We start from the raw sequence: 27,137 nt of genomic DNA, 5'->3' as shown, positions 1-27,137 counted from the left end.
CGGTCGTTGTCTAACCATGAACAGACGAAAAATTTACAATGTTGGTCCATCATTTGCGAGATGTGCGCACGTTTAACTAGAAATAAGGCGACGAAAACGTCTATGCTGACTGAGAGTCGAACGCCGCACGCATGGATATGAAGACACGTTAATAATCAAATTCCTATTCTGTAGTAGCTAGGAGTAGCATCTTTAGTTGCAAACCTTAAGGCCTTTCTCATCCCTAGTAACGTGTAGCCTAATATCTGCGATATCATGGTGTTAATTTACAAGTGGATTGGCTGCTGTAAAGAGCAATGTTCTCTTCTAGTCGTGTATCATTGAGATGTAAATGAAGTGCCTCAGCAGAAAGTAATTTCCGTCGTGCAGCACGTATTGGTTCAAATGGCTCTGAGCACTATGGGACTTAACATCTGAGGTCATCAGTCCCCTAGAAAACCTAAGGACATCACACACATCCATGCCTGAGGCAGGATTCAAACATGCGACCGTAGCGGTCGCGCGGTTCCAGACTGAAGTGCCTAGAACCGCTCGGCCACCCCGGCGGGCTACTTTTACATTCCGCTTAGTTGTCGTGGTTGAATACACGTTTTCTTAAGGCTACATCTAATGCAGAGCGCTTACAAGAAAGAATAGTTTCCTGCGTCATGCTATTGTTAGCTAGTTGAAATATTTTGTGGTAGATATGTTTAAAATTATTGTATTTTTGAACCTATTGTTCGTCAAATATTTGAATGAATCGTCAACTGTAGGTGTGCCTGCACATGTTATAGCATAAAAGGTGTAGCTGCGATAGTTTCTACTACAGACTTCGTTAGGTTAGGTGTAACTTTTGATCCTTCAAGGGGTGATCGTGCCATGCGGCCCGGGTCTGAATTAGCCGCGGCTCGCGAGCTACGGGCCAGCCAGGCTGGTCGAGGCGAGACGGAAGTGAGCGAGCTGGAGTTGGCGTTGGTGGGCCAACAGCCCGGGACGAGCCAGCACGGCTGCGCCCCACGCCTCTGCCTCTGCCGCTCCGTTTGACGTAAATATGTTTACCTCCTCTCCTGGCATCAGTGTAAGAGCGGCAAGCAGAAATACACATCAGGCAGTCTGTCGTAATGGCTCACTTGGAGAGGTCTATTCGAGATAAAGTCGTCGCTCTCATTGACGAGGGAGGATGTTCCATCGGAGAAGCTGGTAGACGGTATGGCGTACCACATACCACTGCAGCGAGATGGTGGAGGATCTGCCTTCAAAGAGGCGCCACCAACAGGGCTCCCGGCTCAGGCAGGAAGAGAGTGAGCTCACAGCAGGAAGACAGGGACCTAGTGTCTAGGAGCAGAGAAAATCCCTTTCTGAACGCGAAGCAGTTGCGGCGAGAGACCAACTTCCCCGGCTCCAGTGACGCGATTCGCCGAAGGTTGAGGGACGATGGACTGCATGCACGACGATCCGCCGTGAAACAACAGCTCAGCGAAGACAACGTTTCATACCGGCTAGCATTTGCGGAGCTCCATCTGAGGGCGTCGTGGGACAACGTCATTTTCAGTGATGAGGTGTTTTCCACCAGTAACGACGGTCCACGAATCGTTTACAGGCCGCAAGGGAATCGCCATCGCCGCGAATATATAATCACGACGAGAAGAAGTGGCCGGATATCTGTTACCTGCTGGGGTTGGATTTCTGCGAGAGGACCGGGAATTCTTCACAGGATAGAAGGAACTCTGGGCAGCGTGCAGTATGCCCACATATTGGAAAATATGAGGCTTCCGTCAGTGCGAATGCTGTACGCAAAAGGGGACGTCGCATTGCAAGGGGACCATTCTCCCATTCACAAGTCTGTATTTGCTCAGCAGCGGCTCTCCACGATTGGAGTCAACGCCATGGACCGGCCGCCACGGGCTGATATGAACCCCATGGAAAACGTGTGGGCTGAGGTCGCCAGAACATTAACAGAGAACTGGCCACGAAACCAACCAACTACTGCGGACGCTCTTTGAGACTGCGTCCTGGAAGCCTGGGAGGAAGTTGCTTCTTCCAGCTGTTACGTCCGACGGCTTATACATTCTATTCCAAAACGCATGTTGGAAGTACAAAATAATGAAGGATTCTGGATAAAATATTAGAGTCCTTAAAATGTTTTGTTATGTCTTATTTTTCGCCATTTTTTCTCATTGGGAGCTAGTGGAAGATCGCGTGGCAACATAAAAAATAAAATATGGGTTAGTTTTCCTTTGAGTTGCCTTTTTAATTCAAGTGGGTTTCTTTTGAATATACAGTTTGTTAAATATTCTATTTTGATTTCATTTATACCCTGTCTAGATACTTACAAGCTAATCAGCGTAGATGGACTCTGTCACACTAGTTTTTGATATTTCAAATACATCTCTCTCTTCCCCTCCATCCATGAATACACCCTCCATCCTCCACACAATACGCAAACGATTTCATATTATGTTTACTCGTTGTTAATATCTCCTCTACTCTCTCTCACACTCTATGACACTATCGTCACAAGTGCCCTTCTATTCCATTCCCCCAAAACTTTATAAACAAATCTAGCGGTTTCCATTGACGCTACATTTTCTCTTTTAATTGCTGCTGTCTTTACTCTCTATCATTCCTCTCAACACCTATGAAACCGTATTCTTTGATCTCCCCTTCCCTATAACCCATTCTTCGTTCTGAAAACAGTCCTTGCTTATCTCTCGGTCCTAAAATAAAACGAACTGTGACACACATCTAAGTAAGCAATACTTTGCAAGCATTTCACACTTACATTTTGCACTTCTGTCCATTCCCAGATCCCGCCCTCCTTCCTGTTACCCGTCGCTTGACATCTGCATCTACATCTAAATGAATACTCTGCAATTCATAATTATATGCTTGGCAGGGGGTTCTGTGGTCTGGTGGATTAATCTAGTATTGGTGTGTAAAACGTGTAGGTTCACATCTCACGTCCGGCGTAGATTTTTAACACACACAAGTAACTCTCCTTCACCCCTAGTAACGCCAAGTGCAGAACGCCAGTAAGCTCCGTAGTTCAATATCCGCAGTAAAGATAACATCTCTTCGCTGCCGACTGGGGCAGAGCGGCATTCGTTTCAGCTGTGACAGTTGGAGAAACCCCGGAAGACAGAGACTCTGTCACCAGCAAGCCGTCGTAAACTAGAAAACGTATTTCATTTAATGGACCAATGGTCATGTAATTTCACAGGGCTCTTACTTTATTTGAAACTGAGATGATGAAAATTGTGGTACTGGACTGGGATTCGAATTCGATTTCACTGTGTTCCCCAAGATTGCAAACTCTTCTGCGCCTCCTCGAAAGGCATCTATCTGGCTTCGAATCCTGATCAGCACAAAATATTCATTATTTCATTTCAAGCCCTAGCATGTGCACTCCGAACTACTAGTGAAAAATAGTGGCATTTTCGACGTCTCTTCGTGCGTTGTCAGCTGTAACTTGTTCGTTTCAACTCACAGCTGCATGATGAGCTTTTTATCACAACATTACAAGATCAAAAGTTTCCTTACATCTTTCAAAGTTTAAACATTCCTCTCCATCCTACTGGCGAAAACGGATTTCGGTTTGACGTTGTGTTCGATGTGATCACCAACGACGATATGTTGTGGATTCAACTTCTAGCCAGCAGAGTATTTTCCATCACATCATTGAAAGTACAAACATGCCACTCCTGGCTATTACTGGAAATGAACTTGATAGTTCATGTGTCTTCATGACCACGTGTGCGGGGTTTGAATTCCATTCAGCACAGAACTTTTCGTCGCCTGTTGTCTAGCTAAACATGCGCACATCTCGCTACTAGTGAACCATCAATAGCTATTTATCGTCTGTTCCTGGCTAGAAAACGACGGCGCTAGATGCTAGGTTCGAATCCCAGTAAGGCAAAAAGAATTCTATCGTCATTTAAGCCTCACATCTCGCTATTGGTGAAAATATTTGATATTTAACTTCTGATTTTACGTACTTCGTTAACAATCCGATTAGGTGCTGGGTTCGCATCCCTGTCACAAGCTTTAGATGATGTCATTTCGATTTTAGACATACCTTGTTCCTTGTGAATGACACGATATTAAACGTCGTTGGGGGTAGTTCCCAGCAAGGTAACTGTTATGACAGGATTCCCAGCACAGTACAAACATTTTCGTCATTTATTTTCAGGATCTGCATTGATTACTGATACTGGTGCAAACGTCTATACTTCACGTCTCTTTATGCCTAGTGAACGGGTCTCAATAAGGCACAAACAAAGCTTAGCTTAGTTACCAATGGCTATAGGTGCTGGGTTTGAATCCAGGTCCAGAACGACGACGTTGGTCTTGTCATAATTAACGTTCGAATTTGTGTACACGTAGCTGTTGATGTGTTATGAGAACAATGATATTATTGGTGATTTGCTGTTAATGTTGAGATTTCCGTAGAGTGCTTGTTGCCGTTAATCGCGTTTTTTTACTGGTTCGTCCAATATCCAGTTTCCAGACCACTCGCCGTTGAGCGACGTTCAGCATGTTGATGGAAAACCTTTTCGAGAGCGAAAAACTTTTTTTCCAATCGCTGTACAGCTTTTTAGCCCCATATATTGTCTCAAGTATTTAATTTTGACTAAGGATTACTGTACTATATATGTAAAATAATCCGTTTTCTCATAACTTTTGGAATGTCACTTGTTGTAATTAAGTTTAGTTTATGAGTGTTATTGGGTGTCTCATCACTAAGAACGTGTTTTCTAATATGTTTTATATGACGATATTAGTTGACGATTAGACTGACTGGCATGAAGAACTTTGGTCTCTAGTAGTCTCTTGCGGTACCCATTGTGTGTAGTCAAATGACTGTACCCCACAGGGCTTTGGTGTTTAGAAAAATGGTTGAAATGGCTCTGAGCACTATGGGACTCAACTTCTGAGGTCATTAGTCTCCTAGAACTTAGAACTAGTGAAACCTAACTAACCTAAGGACATCACACAAATCCATGCCCGAGGCAGGATTCGAACCTGCGACCGTAGTGGTCTCGCAGTTCCAGACTGCAGTGCCTAGAATCGCACGGCCACTTCGGCCGGCGGTTTTTAGAGGACCTACTACACAGCTACGTTATGTTGGTTGTATTCGGAACTGACCCACTTTTTTTGCTGTCAATTGTACGTTCACAGAAGACGGGAAGGTGTTAAATTAGACAAAATTTGTATGTCAGTGTTGCACCGTAAGAGTAACGATCGATTACTTTCAATCAAGAAAGTTCGCATTACCAGAGATAATCTCGTAGCCAACGTTCGGTGATGGATTGTGGTGCCCTCTACACTGCCTATATATTCGGCGCTCCCTCGAGTTCTGGTTGCAGTGCAAGCTTGCTACTCTCCTTTAGAATCTCGACTTAAAAAAATGGCAAGATAATGTTAATCAGAACACAGGGAGAAGTTGTGATCTAAGTGACAATAGATTTATTCATCCTTAACATCACAAGACAGCAAAAATGACTTAAGAGATTGGAATAATAGAGAATTGTGAAGGTGGTTCAATGGACCCTCTGCCAGGCACTTAAATGTGATTTGCAGAGTATCCATGTAGATGTAGATGTAGACTAAAGAAGCGTCACACAAACATTTTTATTTGACAAACGCTTTCACTAACGTGGGGTCTATGGCGAACAAAGTGATCAGCTGGGGATCGACACACGAAACTAACTGGAACACTAATTGCTTTATCTGACTTCATACACGTGAGTACGGCTTATGGCACAAAAACTAGGCCACCATCAACCATCTATATTCTACTGTTCCAAAGAAAGAAAAATATGGATCGAAATAACAAGGTGCTGAGAAACATATATTGGATCCCTACGCCATAGCAGCGAATACTTTACCCTTCTGCTGGTCGGGGTGCCACACCACAATGCGTTCGGTGACTGAAGTCATGGACGGCCGCAATCTGTTATTAATTGCGGCTCCCTAAAAATGCAAGTACGCGGTCTCGCGTTTGGGTAATTCGGAACGCAGGAACTTCCCTATGAGCCTGTGGAGCCCTGATGGGTTCCAGTGTGCGGTTGGACCCGTTTCCTGGTCTGCCAAACCAATTTGATTCCGTGCCACGACTATGCGTGACAGAATATGTCAAATGTTTGCACGGCCGATTCAAGACCAATAAGTACAGCCAAGCATCACTCACATCACAGGCTCTAAGTGGCACACTACCAAAGGACACAAGTATCTCCATTCAGGTAGAGACCTGCAGTTCCTTACTAGCGAAGTGATCTTCTGTTTCCGTCTGCTTTCCTCCTCTGCTCAGTAGCAAAAGCCTATTTACATCTTAGACTTCCCCCATTTTAGCACAAGCCAATCACGAGCTGGAGCATGGCATTAGAAGCTCCAAGAGCGCCCATTGCTCTGCATACACCGATTTGACCAATCAGAGACTTTAAAGTTAATTAGGAGACATGGATAAAAGATTCAGCTTCGTGGCCCTCTTTCCCATGCACTTACGCCATGTCTTTTGCTAACAACATGACCAGGGTGGAACCACACCCCTCCATAGAAAGCTTGTTATCTCCCTGTTGCGTCCATTTCGAAGTTTCCAAAGAATGGCCATAAACTCTATAAAAGCCTCGTGCTTTCAAAAATATGTTTTGTAACAGTGTCTGGACATCTGGGCGCCAGTGACGTGTCCCACAGAAATGTGCAGAATGCTCACAGTTGTCTTGTAGGCTTCCTGCCTAACAAGGGCCCATCCTCTACTTTATTGCTGGTCTACAATGCGCTGGCCATTGCAGCTTCTTGGCGCTAGTCAGTCTACCTGGACATAGATGTCGACCGACTGGCGCCGACCAACGTGTCTGCACAATGAGACTGCAGAACTCTGCCATCCGGAAATGTTTCCAGCAGAAAAAATGCGCTTCCCTCGGCCCACCGTCTCTGTGCTTTTACTGCAGTCGTTTAAATCGTCGCCCTATTCCTTTGAGTGCACGTAAAGCTTACCGTTATTCCTTCCTTAGAGCACGCAAGCAAAAGCATTAACTAGTCCCCACCATTTCATCATGATTTATGAAGTCAAATTGCAATAAAGATCATATTCCCTAAGAACATGAAGCAGCGTAACACTGAATCAGAGAGTGCACTGCATCTCTCAGCAGTTCGCCGCTTTATATATGAAAATGTTTCCTGCAGTCGTAGATGAAACGTTAGAGTAAAATTAAATGCATGAACCACAGCCTGTCATATCAGAAATTTTTAGTGAAACCCCTGAGCTTGCTTTGTTGTATCACGAACTGAAAAGTTCCGGTGACGTCAGGCACACCCTGTAGCCATCATGTTGTAACGAGAAATTATGTTAAAACAGTAACATACACCGAAAAGCCACTCAACTGCGAAACATAAAATCACAGTAAAAAGTTTATTTGTTAGTTTATTATTACAGTTTGCAATACCATCTGGAATATTTCAAGGTGTATGCCACTGTTCTGAGACTGTAACGAGCAACGACATCTGTTAGTATCAAAAGGAATTGTTCATATAAATATGGCCATTTCAGTCTGAACCCTTTAGTATTTATTCCTCTCAGTCACGAAATTAAAACAACAATGAAAGTCCAATGAAGCTTTGTGCAGATGTTAGTGCAGCCAGTGGTGACAGCTCTGTGTACAAAGTTCCACGCACTGTAGACCCTCAAATGAAATAAAATTTTTAATCGTGGTTATTCCTGTTATACAATGTACGCACATTACCTAAAACTTCTTTATTTTCTGTACATTTAGGTGTCATAATTTTAATGATCATATGTGTTAATTGATGAAAACTTAAACACAGAGACACGTATTAGTGAACTTCTAAAACAGTTAAGTAGAGCTAGTTTTGCCCTTCCCATAATTGCTAATCTTGTAAGCAAACGTACCAACCATCTGACATATTTTCCGTATTTCCACTCAATAGTGTCCTACGAAATCACTTATTGACTGCAAAAAAGCGAACAGTAAGAAAAATATGGGGTTTTGACCTACGTACATCGAGTAGGTAACTTTTCAAGGAGCTAGGCATTTTAACTGCGCCGTCATATATAATCAACCACTATCTCAGAAGAACGGTAATGATCACACAAAGAGGGAGAAAGGCATGAGCTAGCTTCGAGTTTTGTGTCGGGCCTCGTTGTGCCCGACATATTGCAGCAACTCGTCGTTGCATAAACTCAACAACCCGTTAAAAGCAGAAATATTGAGAGCCGCGCGGGATTAGCCGAGCGGTCTCTGGCGCTGCAGTCATGGACTGTGCAGCTGGTCCCGACGGACGTTCGAATCCTCCCTCGGGCATGGGTGTGTGTGTTTGTCCTTAGGGTAATTTAGGTTAAGTAGTGTGTAAGATTAGGGACTGATGACCTTAGCAGTTAAGTCCCATAAGATTTCACACACGTTTGAACATTTTTTTTTTTAACAGAAATATTGAGCCATGGTGCCCCTATAGCCATCAATAATTGGGAAAGTGTTGCCAGTGCAGGATTTTTTGCGCGGATTGTACTCTCGACTATGTCCCGTAAATGTTCCATGGGATTCAGTTGGGCGATCTGGGTGGTCAAATCATTCGCTCGGCCTGTCTAGAAAGCTCTTCAAACCAGTCACTAACAACTGTGGTCTAGTGACATGTGGCGTTGTCGTCCACAAAAATCAGATCGTTGTTTGGGAACATGAGGACCATGAATGGCTGCAAATGATCTCCAACAAACCGAACATAACCATTTCCAGTTAATGATAGGTGCAGTTGGACAAGAGGACCAAGTCCAAGCCATAAAGACGCAGCCTATGCCATTATGGAGCCACCACCAGCTTGCACAGTGTCTTGTTTACAACTTCGGCCCATGGATTCGTGGGGTCTGCGGCACACTCTAACCCTACCATAAGCTCCTACCAACTCAGATCGGGACTCATCTGACCAGGCCATGGTTTTCCAGTCCTCTAACGTCCAACCGATATGTTCACCAGCCCGGGAGAGGCGCTGAAGGCGATGTCGTGCTGTTGGCTTTCGTGTCGGTCGTCTGCTGCCATAGCCCATTAACGCCAAATTTTGCCACACTGTCGTAACGGATACGTTAGTCGTACTTCCCACATTGATTTCAGTGGTTGTCTGACGCAGTGTTGACCCACTGGACCCGGCATTCGGGAGGGGAACGGTTCAAGCCCGCATCCGGCCATCCTGATTTAGGTTTCCCGTGATTTCCCTAAATCGCTTCATGCAAATGCCAGGATGGTTCCTTTGAAAGGGCGTGGCCGATTTCTTTCCCCCATCCTTCCCTAATCTGATGACCTCGCTGTTTAGTTCCCTCCCCCAAAACAACCATCTACGCAAAAGCCTTTGCTCTCGCTCATTAAGTACGGCCGTCAGTCACTGCGTTGCCCATGGTGAGAAGTATTGCCTAAAATTTGGGATTCTCTGCACACTCTTGACACTGTGGATCTCGGAACGTTGAATTCTCTAATCCGAAATGGAACGTCGCACGAGTCTAGCTGCGACTATCATTCCTCGTTCAAAGTTTCTTAATTCCTGTCATAACCACATCGGAAACCTTTTCACATGAAACGCTGTCCCAATACTTTAAGTACAATACTACAGCGAAAACCGACCTTTATTACCCGTTGCTAAAGCTGTTAGTGCCTCAGAAAGGAGCTCCATACGCAGCACAAAAATATTTTGTTCGTTTGACGAGTAATATAGCATGTCCGTCAGATAGCGAAACAAGTTTTAAATATAATTTAAAAATTTAAATTATTATCTCCTGGACACTACTTCATAAATTTTAACGTTAATGATGTATACACATCCTGTAAACTCGCTCCACATCATTTCTATAAAGGAGTTGTTCAAATGACCTACGGAATATGTAACTAATTAACCGTATAAAGGACTGTCTCTCTCCGTCTGTAGTCTCTTTCTCTTGGCATTGTTGCAAAGGGTGTGTGTTGACCTTCTTATAGTTCTTAAATATATTCCTAGTTCAGCATAGGTAGAGTACTGTGCACGCAGCCAGTGCGTCACTTGGCAGGCCCCCACCATGGCCGGCGCCGTCCTCGCCGTGGCCGGATGCTCCGCCAGCTGTCACTGCCGCCTCCTGCCAGTGCTGCCCCCAGCCGCCTTCGCCGCCGGCAGGTGGCTGTCCACCGTCGCAGCCCCCACAGAGGTGCCGCCCCGCTCTCCGTCTCAAGAATGGCTAAGCGCGAGGCCCTTCGAGGAGATACCCGGCCCGAAAAAGCTGCCCATCGTCGGTGGCCTCTTGAACTTCCTCCCCAAGTTTGGTAAGTTTTGTTTTGTTTTAAGACACAAAGACAACAAGGTCATACGCTAAGGTGACCACATTTTCTAGACTCAAATTCGGGACATAAACATATTTCCTAGGCCCAAATCCGGGACACATTAAAAATTTTGCAAAATATGCTATATTTATTTATTTATTCATTATATGAGAAGAAGGTTTCAATTAAATGTAATAAATACAAAATATCATTTAAATTTGTTACAAAGAAAAGCACATTTAAATTTTATTAATACCTTCTAAGATGAATGAGTGTGATCAGGGTAACTGTATTTATCTGTGCTGTGAATTTTCTTTATCAAATGTGTATTTTTCAACAACACATGAAGAAACTCGACACAAGTTTCATCATAATTTATTCCACTTACTAACATTGTTTTCATGGTTTCTACAGCCAACTGTGTTTTCTCACTTGTCCACATGTGTTGCACACCACTTTTCCTTTTGAGTCCGAAGAACTAATGTCACTGATAAATGGAAATTCTTTATGCAATTGTTCATTGAAGGAGCACTTGCGCTTCTTTGAACTCATTCTTGCGAAGAAGTATTGTTATTGTTATTGACTAGGAAAAACAACTAAAGTTATCAAACGTAATATACCATAACACGACGTAACACAAAATTCAATCTGATATAATATGGCGCACACCGTTTCTAGAGACCAGCATACACTGCGTTGGCGACGCCAAAGTCAACGAGAGCGTATATTATTGTTCGTCTGATCGACTTACTTTCTATTCCGTCTGCATGTTTGCTATAAAACCTCCTCTGCCTCTTCCATGGCTATCAGATAATATGCAGATTTCTTCCTTCTTCTGTTCGAGTTACGGTTAGAACCGTTTCGACCGCGCGAATGCGTTCGAGTAAGACTTTTTGCCAGTTGCCGTGGTCTCTGACTGCCCATTAACTGTTCGAGCTGCGGCCAACACGTGTTTGCACAGTAGAAACAGTTTGATAACGGTTTCGACAATTTGTCGTACCCTCTTGTCAAATAATTTCCCACCGTAACTAAAACTAATAATAAAATATACCGATACAGGTGAAATGAATGTCTAATTCGGGAGGCTGAGCGCAATGAGTACAAAAGTGGTGAAGGAGCACCGCTTAACAAATGGCGATGGCTAAAAATATCTCCTTAAGGCGAGAGGGCCGAGAGGTGGTCTTCTAAGTCTCCGGGAGAGGCGTAATAACCCAGAGCTTGTTCCCATGAAGAGAGGACCAGTTGTGATGCCAAAGTGACACCACCTGCTGACAGACGGCAACACAGAGATCATCGGAGGGAATGTAAAAAATAGTGGTCTGAGATATGAGTATTGTATCCTTGGCAGCAGCGTCAGCAACCCCGTTTCCTGTCAAACCGACCTGACACGGGACCCACATAAACATCACAGTGGCTCCATCGGGAGTTAGCAAGTGACAGCTTTCCTGGAAGCCCATAGCGAAAAACGTCAGTGCTAATGACGGAGGCACACCCGACAATACGGTCAGTCTGATAATCATCAGTATACACAAAGGTACTATCACGAACTTCCGTGCGAAGGTCTTGAAACTGAGGGGATAGAGCGAGGCTAGTTCGGTAAGTGCAGCCACTGCCAACACCTCTCGTAAGCGACTCAGCTATCGGGACTCAAGCTCCTTGAAAAAGGGACATTCTTTAGGCATTCTGCTGCTGAAGATGCGAAATTCTGCGATTCCAGCATGCACGCTTTCTCGTGTGGTCAATGTGAATCAGTGAGTTGTTCTGCCGACGGAGGCAGATAGAAATCTGAGGTACATGAATATCAGTGATTATTAAAATTGAAATAAATGTCTACGATAGACAAGCAGTGGATACGAAATGAGGAGACGAATATTAAACACAGAATTCAGATAAAAAGAAGGGAACTCTGAGTTATTAAGCAAGTTGCGTTAGAGTATGAAGCTGTTCGACTGGTAAGAGTAACAGTCACACGCCAATGATAAGAAACGTTAATTGTCTTTTTCGATGTCTCATCTAAACTCTAGTAGTGGAGAAATTTCCAGGCTGACTATCAGCAGCGTGCAACTAGCGACGACAGCAGTTGTGAACTGGAACTAGTTAGAGTTGAATTTTTATATAATAATCAGGGACTAAAATTACGTGGTCCATGTTAGTTACTGAATATATAACATTTCCACACCGCCATTTATTAAGGTGCAATTAATAATAATCAAAGTGTGCTAAAAAAAGTCGAAACAGGAAGATGACACTGGTTCACTGTAAAAGTTCACAGCTATAAAACTTCCCCTGTTTACTTGTATGTGAGTTTGTTTCTAATTAAATTTGAGTTTGCTAATAACAGTTGAAATGTAGGTCGAAGACAGAGTAGAAACTTATACAGACGTCTATAAGACAAATCACATCTTTCGAACACGCGAAAGGGAAGGCGACTATTCCACCGCGACAGCTCTGGTTTGAGTCACAGCAATATCCTCGTTATGATGTAATACCTGCACTTAATTCATGAGACGTTTTGACAGCACCTTCATCTGTTGTCAGTTTCACCATTGCGTCAGCGATTGCAGGGAAGGAGGGCACTAAACACGTAATCTATTGTCCTCTGTAACCACAAGAAATGACCAGTCTACCACCGAGGCTTCTGAAGTGCGGTTTATAGTTAGTGTGAAGCTTTTGCTAGCAACAAAACGATGTGGTGCAACACAAACATGTATTCAACTTTTTAGCCACCAGACAAACAGTGATCTTAAAAGTTTTTTATCCTAGATTTAAGATTCCTACACATACGTTGCATAGTACAGGTACGGTGTTTTATAATTATAGGTACAAAGGGGTGACAACAGGACAATGAAATCCTAATCCTAATAAAAGTAGGGCTGGAAGCCAGAGGTTTCCCGATCCGGCCCCGTTTCCTACCTGGCAGTCTTGATGGTCGTTTGTAGCTTCATTTTCTGTAACACTTGGTAATACACTATTTGAATAATATTCCTTATGGTGCAACGATGCGTATATGTAACATGCGCAACGGTCCACTGACGAACTTTCATTGGACTGTTCGGGAATATGTAGCACGAATCTTCTACAACAAGCATATCGGTCGTGGCATATCAATTCTATGGCCTCCCAGATCGCCGTTTTCAACCTGTCACATTTCGTGTGAGGATCTATTTAAAAGCTTTCCTGTATTCTAGCCCATTTAGCAGTGAAGCTGAACTGTGGAAACTCATTGTGGATAGTATCAGCGCATTCGGAAGGCACCTGCTGTTTCTGATTTCAACAGCACGCCACAACGAATTAGCGGGTAGCGCGCCACACTTACGCAGGTTCGTGTTGCTATGCAATCGAGTCTGCGTTTAACAGGTGAGTATACTGATCAATGTACTGTAATTAAATCATAGGGGCCGGCCGCAGTGGCCATGCGGTTCTAGGCGCTACAGTCTGGAGCCGCGCGACCGCTACGGTCGCAGGTTCGAATCCTGCCTCGGGCATGGATGTGTGTGATGTCCTTAGGTTAGTTAGGTTTAAGTAGTTCTAAGTTCTAGGGAACTGATGACCAAAGAAGTTAAGTCCCATAGTGCTCAGAGCCATTTCAACCATTTGAAATCATAGGGGTTGGTAAGTGGGTCAGTTTATTAATTATGATAATACAGCCGGCCGTGGTGGCCGAGGGGTTCTAGGCGCTTCAGCCCCGAACCGCGCGACTGCTACGGAGGCAGGTTCGAATCCTGCCTCGGGCATGGGTGTGTGTGATATCCTTAGGTTAGTTAGTTTTAAGTAGTTCTAAGTTCTAGGGGACTTATGACATCAGATGTCAAGTCACATAGCGCTCAGAGCCATTTGAACCAATGATAACACAATGTTACGTCTTCAATTAGTCTAAAATCTTCTGTTGTACCATGTCCATTCATCCATAGATACACGCCATCTCTTGGACCCACTTTTCTGCTGTCGCCGTAGACAAGGTTAATGGCATATCGCTAGTATAACAGACAACTCCGACAAATGAAATTTTTTATACACTATAACATCTCTTTCGCTAAAACCCTCAAGAAATACATCTCAATACAGCCACAGTAGTACATCTGTTACCACGGCCAAATTACCAGTACTATCAATACTGAAAGACATCCTGCAAAAAGAACTACACAAGGACCACCAAGAAGATTGGTTCGGGCAGTTCCTTTGTAAGTTTTATTGTTTATTCTCGAAGAGCTAAATGTCAAATCCAACACTCTCGATCACTGGAGTTGAGGGTTGTTCTTCGTTATCTTCCTCGTCGTCATCCTGACTGGTCAATAGTTCAGCATCAAAAAAATGGTTCAAATGGCTCTGAGCACTATGCGACTCAACTGCTGAGGTCATCAGTCGCCTAGAACTTAGAACTAATTAAACCTAACTAACCTAAGGACATCACACACATCCACGCCCGAGGCAGGATTCGAACCTGCGACCGTAGCGGTCACGCGGTTCCAGACTGAAGCGCCTTTAACCGCACGGCCACACCGGCCGGCTAGTTCAGCATCGGTGAGAACATTATGGACACCGATGTCATCGGGAACGTAAATAAAAACCTTAAAGATTAGTTCGCTACAACTCGATAGAAGTTCCCTCCGTGAGTCTGGTGAGACTGAACTTGTTAATTCTCGTTATTTTGTTGGTTGCTGCTCGTTCTCTCTTTGCATTACAAACTCCCGCTTTTCAGGCATGGTTATAGGCTGTCAAAATTGCTATGTTCACCTTCTCACCTCCCTCAGTGCTACCCAGCGCAACTAAAACAATTACCCAGCGGTAGAGAGTTTTAAAATTTCGTGTTATGCCCTGGTCCAATTGTTGCAATGTTGATGTTCTGCGTGAGAAAAAATTAACTTTCTTCCTGCAGTGAGTGTTTTCAGATTCTGACATCCGTCCATGTTGCAGGCTAGGGCAGTGTTGCTCAGTTTTCCTCCGTCACACTTGCCGAAAATTCTTCAAACGAGAGAGACTGAGCTAAAGCCCTGGCTTTTTTCCTCCAACATCAAAGCACTCACGGAACGTTCTGACCTCTACGCCAATGTTTCCACTTGAGAAAGCACCCTTCAAGACAGGGAAATCCACCCTGACGTGATGTTCTACTTCCTGTGCCTGAGACACTCCCGGTGAAATCGTCCTTATTTTTTAAAATCATCGACAGTATAAATGGTTAAACGGCGTACTGGTGACGAACATCGTTTGTCGAAAGTCCACTCTCCATAGCTTCAGTAAAAACCTTGTTCCTCATAGCACTCACAATGTTTAAAAGTGTCGAGAAATTAGGCCGGTGTTCAACACAGTATGAATGCAGACTGCAGACTGGATGGAACATAGGTCACAGAAAAAAAACTATGGACGGTCCGAGACTGTACTAGCAATGTCAAAGGTAAGGTGACTTCAATTGAAATCGCAGAAATAGATAACTTCATATTACAGAGAATTGTGAGAGCGCGACTTCAAATTAAAAAGTGTTGGCGAGATGCCCTCGACACTACAACTTGAGATTACCTAGAGGGCTTGAACACTTCGATATTTTCCAATTTATCGAGTATTTTTCAAGGGGCTGAGTTTCAAATTATTGAGTGTCAAAAGTATTGAGCGTCGACTATATATAAGGTGCAGTTAAATTAAAATTGAACATCCGCCATACCTCACCATTGAATGGTTCCATTCAAAAGTAATCGCCACACAGTTTCTAACTTCTGGCCGAGACTACGTCTGTAGAGTGAAACATGGCGAAGGTTCGGTTATCATTTGGATAGCCATACCGTGGTACCCCATGGGCAACGTGGTGCCTATGCAGGGTCGATTTACTGCCAACGATTTCATGACCATGTTGACTGATCAGGTCTGTCCCAGAGTACAGTGTTAGTTCCCCAAAGCTGATGCCGCGTTGCAGGATAACAGGGCCCCTGTCTGCACAGCTCACACTGGCCATGACTGATTTTGTGATTACGACGATTAGCTGTCACATCTCTCCTGGGCACCACGGTCATCAGATCTCAATATTATCAAAATTTTGTGATCTATTTTGGAAAGGAGAGTGCGTAAATGCTGTACACTTCCATCAGCATTACCTTAATTTGCCACTATATTACAGGAAGAATGGCATCAGAATCCATTGAAAACCATACATGATCAGTATTTATCCATTCCGACTGCAAGCTGTTTTGAAGTCCAACCGTTTTCCTACACCGTATTTCGAACGGTAATATGTTGTGCTTTTGGTGTTTCCATTTTTGTCCATGCCCTGTATCTCTTCTGCTGCAAGCTCTTTGCTTTCCATATTTTGAGATATCATAGTATGTACCAAAGCAAGATAAAAATTTTCAATAAACATGGACCCTAAAATACATACCTCAAGGGCTTTGAGCCCTTGTTGAACTTCGCTGTTGTTGGAACACGTCTCTTTTAATGAACAAGTTCAAAAATGTTTCAAATGACTCTAAGCACTACGGGCCTTAACATCTGGGGTCATCAGTCCCATAGACTTGGAACTACCTAAACCTAACGAACCATAGGACATCACACACATCCATGCGCGAGGCAGGATTCGAACCTGCGCGGTTCCGGACTGAAGTGCCTAGAACCGCTCGGCCACAGGGGCCGGCTAGTGAACAAGTGCTCGTAAGACTTAACGTACACATTTTAAACCCCAAGTTTTATTGGGCATTTTATTCAGTTCCATACTACCACCTCAGAATATAGAATACTTTTATTTCAACACTCTGTATATACACAAAAGTCTCTCCTAATATTAATATTTTAGCTTGCAGTCGTAAGGCGCATTTTCTCTGGTTTTCTTAGTAGATATTTCCAAACTCATTTTTGCAGTGTGTAGATGGAATCGACCGAGAGAGCTACTGATCAACATGTGTCTCATACGACTCATACGAGATCCAGTTTCAACGGAAACCGTCGGTTGGTTACTGGTTACGAACGACATCATTTTAAAAGCGGAATTTTGCGTGCCCGGTCGATTGAGTGGTCCCAAATTAGTCTAGCTCGATATTCGGTTTAGCGATATCTGCTAGCAGGAACGGTAAAAGACGAAGAATAACCAGTACTTCAGCACCGACTTAGTAGCACTGCTGCATGGCGGTAGCACCCGGTACGGGGCAAGTTAAGGACCGCAGCTGGAGTACTCTTTACGCTTCGTGTTTTAAAGCCCCTGTTAAATGTAAATGTCGTGTGACTGGGGCCTCCCGTCGGGTAGACCGTTCGCCGGGTGCAAGACTTCCGATTTGACGCCACTTCGGTGACTTGCGCGTCGATGGGGATGAAATGATGAAGATTAGGACACCACAACACCCAGTCCCTGAGCGGAGAAAATCTCCGACCCAGCCGGGAATCGAGTCCAGGCCCTTAGGATTGACATCCTGTCGCGCTGACCACTCAGATACCGGGGGCGGACACAGCCCCTCTTAATAAATATAGATAAAACGAATTTGGGACCGTTTTATCCAATGGGCTCATAAACGTCTGCTTCAAAAACCATTTTTTTTTCATGGGAAACAAACCGAAGCTGTACGTTGATGCTAGGATGACTCCAGCTATATATTACAATAACCAAATTTCAAATATATACCGAAAAATCAGAGAAAATGTGCTTAAGGGGGAAACCAGACTGCGCTAAGGTTGGCCCGCTAGATGGCGCTGCCGTAGGTCAAACGGATATCAACAGCGCTTTTCTAAATAGGAACCCCCATTTTTTATTACATATTCGTGTATTACGTAAAGAAATATGAATGTTTTAGTTGGACCACTTTTTTCGCTTTGTGTTAGATGGCGCTTAATAATCACTAACGTATGACTCAGAATTTTAAACGAATAGTTGGTAACAGGTAGGTTTTTTAAATTAAAATACAGAACGTAGGTACGTTTGATCATTATATTTCGGTTGTTCCAATGTGATACATATACTTTTGTGAACTTATCATTTCTGAGAACGCATGCTGTTACAGCGTGATTGCCTGTAAATACGACATTAATGCAATAAATGCTCAAAATGATGTCCGTCAACCTCAATGCATTTGGCAATACGTGTAACGACATTCCTCTCAACAGCGAGTAGTTCGCCTTCTGTAATGTTGGCACAGGCATTCACAATGCGCTGACGCATGTTGTCAGGCGTTGTCGGTGGATCACGATAGCAAATATCCTTCAACTTTCCCCACAGAAAGAAATCCGGAGACGTCAGATCCGGTGAACGTGAAGGCCATGGTATGGTGCTTCGACGACCAATCCACCTGTCACGAAATATGCTATTCAATACCGCTTCAACCGCACGCGAGGTATGTGCCGGACATCCAACATTTTGGAAGTACATCGCCATTCTGTCACGCAGTGAAACATCTTGTAGTAACATCGGTAGAGCACTACGTAGGAAATCAACATACGTTGCACCATTTAGACTGCCATCGATAAAATGGGGGCCAATTATCCTTCCTCCCATAATGCCACACCATACATTAACCTGCCAAGGTCGACTTGTCGCAGCCATCGTGGATTTTCCCTTGCCCAATAATGCATATTATGCCGGTTTACGTTACCGCTGTTGCTGAATGACGCTTCGTCCTTTAAATAGAACGCGTGCAAAAAATTCTGTCATCGTCCCGTAATTTCTCTTGTGTCCAGTGGCAGAACTGTACACTACGTTGAAAGTTGTCGCCATGCAATTCCTGGTGCATAGAAATATGGTACGGGTGAAATCGATGTTGATGTAGCATTCTCAACACCGACGTTTTTGAGATTCCCGATTCTCGCGCAATTTGTCTGCTATGATGTGCGGATTAGCCGCGACAGCAGCTAAACCATCTACTTGGGCATCATAATTTGTTGCAGGTCGTGGTTGACGTTTCACATGTGGCTGAACAATTCCTGTTTCCTTAAATAACGTAACTATTCGGCGAACGGCCCGAACACTTGGATGATGTCGTCCAGGATACCGAGCAGCATAGATAGCACACGCCCGTTGGGCATTTTGTTCACAATAGCCATACATAAACACGATATAGACCTTGTCCGCAATTGGTAAACTGTCCATTTTAACACGGGTAGTGTATCACGAAGCAAATACCGTCCGCACTGGCGGAATGTTACGTGATACCACGTACTTACACGTTTGTGAATATTACAGCGCCATCTATCACAAAGCGAAAAAAGTGGTCCAACTAAAACATTCATATTTCTTTACATACTACACGAATGTGTAACGAAAAACTCGGGGTTCCTATTTTTAAAAAACGCAGTTGATATCCGTTTGCCCAATGGCAGCGCCATCTAGCGGGCCAACTATAGCGCCATCTGATTTTCCCCCTTCAAGGTAGACGAGTTTCGTTCTTTGTAGCTTTTTCGTTTGACGCTTATTTCATGACATATTTGGCCCGGTCACTATCAATAGACCACCCCATATATATATATATATATATATATATATATATATATATATATATATATAATATATGTGTGTGTGTGTATGACATAGTTACGTAATTCAAGTAGAATGTGTAATTGAGGTACAGCGTCTCTTAAGAATGAAAACGAGTATGTTTTTTTACGCCTGAAAATGATTGTGTGTATCATGTTATGATTAAATACAGTTTTATTATTTTTTGTCATTAGCTCTAACAAAATATCTTCTTAACATGTAACGAGTTGAAGAGAAAATAAAAATTATGTTCGAAAAGTCTTCCAAATAATAAACAAAATCTTTACTCACAATCATTATCATAGAAAATTTTAACGGAAATCATCGGTTTCGGCAGGCAATGGCCGTCTTCAAATATACAGAAAAGTAGCTCTTCATTCATGTAAAAAGGAAAGAGTGTTAACTTTACAGAAATTTCGTAAACTATGCTTATTAAGTGAAGCAGTTTGTAGATAACTGTGTAGCATTCATAATTTAATCGTTCTGCACTTGTCTTTTTTACGAGTGGAGAACGGTTGTTGTTGATGAACCTGTTTGATATAGAGAATTGTCTAGTAGATGTTTTATTTGTATCAATGCTGATCAGTAAAGGAATTTTTCTAACTAGAACTACTTTTTCCACTTACAGGTGAAACGGCAAAAAAAGATTCTATTGAAGTAGTTCAGGCGATCAGGGACTACTACGGAGACATAGTGAAATTGGATGGTTTTCCTGGAAAACCGACAGTGGTGATGTTGTTTAATGCAGATGATATCGAGAAAGTAAGTATACAGATTACACTTATCATAGCTGTCACAATTAAATGATTCTGCTTTTTCCCAAAAGTCAAGTGTCCTTCAAACTTAATTCGTACTGTCAGTCAGCTGGTCTTCGTTGAAAATACCTTATATAAATATAAAGCTACTACTTTTTAAAGCTACGCGAAGTGCATCTCACGGCCTGGGCTTTGAAATATCCCGTTTAGAAATTTAAGCGAGTCATTGTGGCATCAGTCTTACACTCAGAAGAGGAGTATGGGCTATTTTTTGAAACTTACCACGGATTAAAACTGTGTACTGAACTCGGACCGAAACCCAATCTTTCCTCTAGCAATCATGATAGATTTTCACCTATCAAGACATGTCTTCCATGCTGCTCTCAAGGCTCCAGTCAACATATACATCAATAATAGGCACATCACTTCACAGAGGGTACTACTGGTGCATCATTCCCCCTCTTCCTCTTCAATTCGTGAATGTAGTGTGGGAGGAACTACTGTTGATAACCTCCCATACCAGCTCTAGTTTATCTGATTTTTCAGTCGTGGTAATTTCATGAGATGTGTGTACCACAGAAATCTACTGTATCCTTTAGGGAAGGACGGGTAATATACAGTATTACTGAAATCAAAACTGAACAACGTGATAAGAAGAACACGAGAGACGTGGTCGGACTGAAAAGTAAGTAAGGCAGGCATTAGACGGTCTTGGGTAGTTAAGCCATGTCTCCTGGCTCCTAGCTCTGATGCCAACAGCTTCTTTGATCAGTCATAGCGGCTAGAGGCTTCCGATATAAGAAGTCATCTTAAGTCTGTCAAAAGCCTTCTTAAAATACGACGAAGAATCTTATAGACGCTGAGTGAACCCTTTCGTCATTGAGGAGACAAGTTTTCCCTAAACGTGGAGCAAACAGCGAAGGTAATCATCAAAAGTAAGCTCCAAGCAATAGACACCAATGAATTAAAAGACAGGCAAAGTGAATCCACAGGACACGCGGAACTCTAACAAAAAATTGTGATGATCAATTTCAGAAGTAACTTAGATCTCTGGGTGGAGCTTGCTCCCTTTGGGCATATCAGGAGGACGAAGAATAAAGCTGTCATTCTGAGCATCGGTACATCTAAAGCTATGTGGAAACTGGAGAATCTAAACGGAGTGGTACATAGGGAAACTTGATATAGGTTACTGAGTCGATGAGAGAATGACCACACTTTCTCCTTTCTTTAGTAAATTGCTCTACATCATTTAATGAATTTACATTAGAAGCTCTGAAAAGCGGTAGGTCAGTGAATGGTGTATCAGATGTTCGTATCGGAATAAGTAGTAAGTAAGGAAATAGGGCGGGTTACTAACAAGGAAACCAGCGACGAAACTATTCATCTGAGGATTGAAACTAAGGCAATGGAAAAGACCATTGTAGATGTTTATATGTCCAGATGATGAGAAAATGGAGAAAAAACAGTGGAAATAAAAAAATTGATAAAATATATTGATATGGAGAAAGAAGTGCAAATCTGACAGTCCCAGGAGATTGGGGCGCTATTATAGGGGAGACAATGCAAGTTAAATGACTTATTGAGCATTGTACATCAATTACCAGGTAATACTGATAGAAATGATACAAAATATCCAAGGACGAGCGGCGCGCTTCGTCACGGGATCCTTTAGTCGGTGCAAGAGCGTTACTGAGATGCTCAACAAACTTCATAGGTAACCGTTATAAGAGGGGTGATGTGTATCACGGAAAGGTTTACTATTGAAATTTCGAGGGAGGACTTTCCTAGAAGAGTCGGATAACATATTAATTCCTCTCACAAACATATCGCCTAATGACCACGACGAGAAAATTCGGAAAATTAGGTCCATTACAGAGGCTTACCGATGACCATCCTTCCCAAGCGCCATTCGCGAGTGAAACAAGGTACAGGGATCAATTAGTGGTATCAGAGCCAGCCTTTGTGACACACAATCAGGTGGATTGCAGAGTGTGATGTAGAAGTAGATGTAAGTTTACTAGAAAATATGCCTTAATGGGAAGGAAGTGACAGGGTGGGAGACTTCCAGCGTTCTGTATTGGTTCCAAGTGATAGTAGCGAATGCTCTCATCTGAAGAGAGGAAGAGATACGATGCACTCACTAGTAGGGGAAAAATGTGGCGGAATGGGGTTCTTAATTTTCAACACTCATTTTGCGGTTCAAAAACTAGTAAGTCGTTATTAAATTTGTTCAGACCTATTCAGAATAGTATTATTTTTATATAATCACACCATACCAATGCTTAATTATACAACTTTACATTTTTATTGAGAAAATTATAAAACGGCAATGTGCTCTGCTTTGCTAGATGGGTTGGGCAAAAATGTGGAATAATATTTCACATACAAAATTAGCCATAAATGAAAATCTAACGGTTTACATATATTTCACATATAAACACGTATTTACAAGTGGCTTATAAAATATAAGATTTTATGCTTCACATAAAACATCGTCCTCACCACTTTCGACTCCCCCCCCCCCCTCCCCCTCCTCACGGATTGTGAGCCTACGTGAAGCATACGCTACATTTTATCAAACTCTCTTCAGAGCCGTCAAGACAATAAGACATTCATTGGCTTCTTCTAATATACCGCTATTATTGAATGAAGACAGCTTCCGTAGTTTTGATGGTGTTTTCGAGCATGTCTTCTCTTCCTGCGTATTTTTAATGCAGTTTTTCCTTAACTCAGACTTTCCTGGATTCCTTGGACTAATTCAAGTCACCCTTTTGCAGACTTATGTTTGTTTGGTTTGGATCTGTTTCCCATTTTTTCAGTCTCTGCGTTATTAGCTCCACCTCAAAAGGAGAAGAGGTCAAAATAAGTGTTTTGGCTCTTTTCTTTGACACTATTTTGGTTTTCTGTCTTACTTTTGGTGTCGTTAATTGGCACATGAACTGGAAATGTGGAGGTTAGGTTCTGGAGACATTGATATTCGTCAAGGAAACATGTTCGATGATTGTGTTGTAGGAGTAGCCTATGATAGAACCTCCAATCTTGCTGTGCTAGACGAGTATGGCGGCCTTGTTTAAGTTTTCTTGGTAGTTCGCAGTGGCTGTTGATGGTATGAAATAATCTACTCTAAAGACGCTCCTTTTAATAAACAAGTTTCCAGATTTTCGAAAACCTTTAACAGCAAGTGACATCATTGAATACTGCGAAGTGCCGGCCGGAGTGGCCGAGCGGTTCTAGGCGCTACGGTCGCAGGTTCGAATCCTGCCTCGGGCATGGATGTGTGCGTTGTCCTTAGGTTAGTAGGTTTAAGTACTTCTAAGTTCTAGGAGACTGATAACCTCAGAAGTTAAGTCCCATAGTACTCAGAGCCATTTGAATCATTTTTGAATACTGCGAATATGCACTGTCAAACAAGGCCGCAGTTTGGAATAATGTGCTCGCTTTTCCAGGACTGATCTCAGCCATTTAAGAAATTCGTCGTCATAGTATTTGCTAAAAGGTTTCATGTAGGCTAAGCCCAATGGCTGGAGCCTGTGAGAGATGTGTGGTGGCTAACAGAGAAGTAAGGGCCCATTATCCCTTGCTACACTAGTTAATTCCTAACTTCTTGTGTGAGTCAAATTTCTGTCTACCATGAGCAGAACTGAATTTCATTTATTCACCCGGGTCGACGATGCAAAATGTTGAACCATTCTAAAGCTAGCCCTTTCTTTAGTCATCCACCCTGTTTCGTGAACTACTGATACCGTACAAGGTGGAGACTAGTCTGGAATTTCTGTCTTATCAGTTCCCTAGGGAAAATTAACATTGCGTGGACGTACACGCCACATGCAGTAAAGCATATCTTCACTGTCACAGTGTCATCTCCGTCAGCCTAGGTGACAGTCTGCACCACAAAAAGAGTCCCTGATATTCCAGTGGCATCGTTATTAAATATGTTATCCCTTATAAGATTGCACTCATGTATAACACTACGCAGCAAGTCAAAAATCTGTCAAGTGTTAGTTTATTAAGTCCAGTAGCTTCTGGCTTTTGTAAACTTTTTGACGCCGCCTGAAAAGTCCTCTCACACGTTCTAATCATGCTTTTCTATCGTTGTCAGATAGATGAAGCAAATGGTTAGCATCAGCCAGTTCATTGTCTGAATGTCGAAATTTATTAATTCTCAGTACAAAAAGTTCAGTTTCACTTTAGGCAATGTATGACTAATTGAACTTCTTGTTGCAAAGTAAAGGTACAATTCTATCGGCCAATACCTTTTAACACGATAGTCTTTGTTTTCAAGCTTTTGCTTGATAAGTCGCTCTAATGCGATTTGCGGGATGTTCAACCGAGGTGTCGTATCTGTATAGCCCATTCGTCCAGTTTTTACAGTGTCTACATTTCTTCCATGGATATAATGAATTAACTTTGGTTCGATGAGATAAAAATGAAGAACATATGATGTATGTTTTACTGCATTACATGTGTATTCGTTTTGCCACCAAGTGAATCACACCATAACATCGGCGGAATTTAACTTGGCGATTCATTAACAGGGACTTTCAAAAGTCCGTATTTCTCTTCACTAAAGAAAGAGAATTAGCCAACATAATGCATTTATAGCCACCTTTGACAAACAATATAAATCGTACCCCAATACACGATGTGAAAGCCGAAAAGTCATGCTACAAATGTGGATGTTCACTACAAGCCTAAAATCAAAGTAAATCATTTTTCTTTCTTTTTTGTGAGTACTGTCTTGTGATAAGTTTGATGTGGCCCGCCAACCTTTTCATCTCAGAGTAACATTTGCGTTATTCGTTAAATATATTTTTGTCAATTCTTTCCACGTTTTTCTCTCCTCGCCGTACCTGCAGAGAACTTCTTCATTCTTTATTTTATCATTCAAACTAATTTTCAGCCTCCTTCTACAGAACCACACCTCAAACGCCTCGATTATTTTCTTTTCCTGTCTGACGGTAGAGTGCCCCTGCTGGATAGTGCTATGAACTGGAAGAGGAAAGGTTCAACACTGAGATTAGGTCGGCTTTTGTTGGAGGGATTGTTGATACTCCCTCGTCACCTTCCGGGAATTCCTTACCTTCAACATGGGCTCACCATCCTTGTTCAGATCCGTTCCCAATAATACTAAAATTCCAGCAAAAGAAAGAATATCCACGGACATCCTGAAATTAGTTCCTGTCCTAGTCATCCTCCTGGCAGACAAAGGCTACACCACTGTCGTAATGAGTCACAGTCACTATCTGACAGAAGGCCTCCACCAACTGCCTGACCACCTACGAGCTCGGCTATAGTGATCCCATCACAGAAGACCAGCATAATCTTCGATGCATGAAAAATACATAGGCCATTTGCAGAACATCTCCCCCATCTCCCTCAGTATCCTATCACCACCTTGCACACTCACCTTCCACACGCTCTCCAAAATCCACAGATCCAATGATCACTGATGCCTCGTTGTAGCTGGTTGTTTTTCTCCCACTGAAAGAATTTCCACTCTTGTTGACCAACACCTGCAACAAGTTATCTGAAACCTAGCCTCCTAAACCTTAGATAATAACGCCTTTCTCCACCATCCCAGGCTCTTAATCGCCTGGATCCCTACTCATTACTATTGAAGGAACCTACCTATACACCAGTATCCCTCATGCCAATGGACTTGCAGCAATCGAACTGAGACGCCCTGCTCAACCCGCAGGACAGGACAGGTAGTTTAAATTGTGGAAAGTGGCCAAAGTAAGCGGCTGTCAGTTACACTCGAACATACAATTTTATTTATTTGACCAAACATTACAAGAGCCAAGAAAATTAAAAGAAAAACAGACAGCATTAATTTTTGGAACTTAATAACCGTCGGAATACGCCATACAATCTCATGCCTTAACGGCAAGACCACCTTAATTTAAAATCGGCTGAAAGCCAATAACTTAAAACTCAAACAAAATCATAAATTTAAAAGGCAGAAAGCCTTACCGTAAATCAATTTCTTCAATTAGGCTGAAGGCCCAAACGATCTGACACCTTAAGAGCAAAACAACTTTAATTCAAATTCAGATGAAGGCCCATCACTTAAGACTCAACAAATTAAATTTTTAAAAAGGTCAAAGGCCTTACTTAAAACAGATCTTTAAATTGGGCTGAAGGCCCAAACAATTTTACGTCTTTAGGGCAAAACAACCTTAATTTAAAATCGGCTAGAAGTCGTACAAATACAAACAACAAGAACAAATAAGAAAAGGCAGTACACCCAACGGCGTTCAGAAGTTTCCGAGGGTCGGCCTGGGATTAAAACACTAATGCTCGCTTAGGTGAGACGGACAGTCGGCCCAATCATTCTCGATCCGACGACAATCCAACCAACAGACAGTCAACGGACCGACCAACAAGATAACTTCCGCTCCACCCCGACCAGCACGCAACAGGGAGTTCAATGGAAAAACGTAGAAGGTATTGCCGCCAAAAACCAATTATACATTGAGCTATCAAGTACACACTGTGCTGTACAGCGACAGCACGATGAGGAAAATACACTGCCTGAATTTACGTCAATGGCCAGGGCAGGTAACCTGAACGTTAACGGCCAGAAGGCAGAACACTTCGCTGGTGCACTTCATTTCAAAATAACCAAGTACAGTTAAACTCCACTGGAGGAAGGCTAAAATTTGCCAACTTGAA

General features: G+C 42.8%; 1 protein-coding gene across 1 annotated transcript in view; it reads left to right on the top strand.

Annotated features, from left to right (window-relative positions):
- The window catches only part of LOC124612346 (probable cytochrome P450 301a1, mitochondrial), a 228,441-nt gene that overhangs the window by 27,820 nt on the left and 173,484 nt on the right, over window positions 1–27,137 (top strand). Inside the window, exons 2-3 of the mRNA XM_047140499.1 lie at window positions 10,025–10,274; window positions 20,336–20,469. Coding sequence (XP_046996455.1) covers window positions 10,034–10,274; window positions 20,336–20,469 — 375 coding nt within the window. The 5' untranslated portion in view covers window positions 10,025–10,033. The remainder of the gene's footprint in view (window positions 1–10,024; window positions 10,275–20,335; window positions 20,470–27,137) is intronic.

The sequence above is a fragment of the Schistocerca americana genome, chromosome 4 (genome assembly GCF_021461395.2).
Source record: "Schistocerca americana isolate TAMUIC-IGC-003095 chromosome 4, iqSchAmer2.1, whole genome shotgun sequence".
NCBI lineage: Eukaryota > Metazoa > Arthropoda > Insecta > Orthoptera > Acrididae > Schistocerca > Schistocerca americana.
Note: the sequence above shows the minus strand (reverse complement) of the source record. Positions and strands in the feature narration are given on the sequence as shown.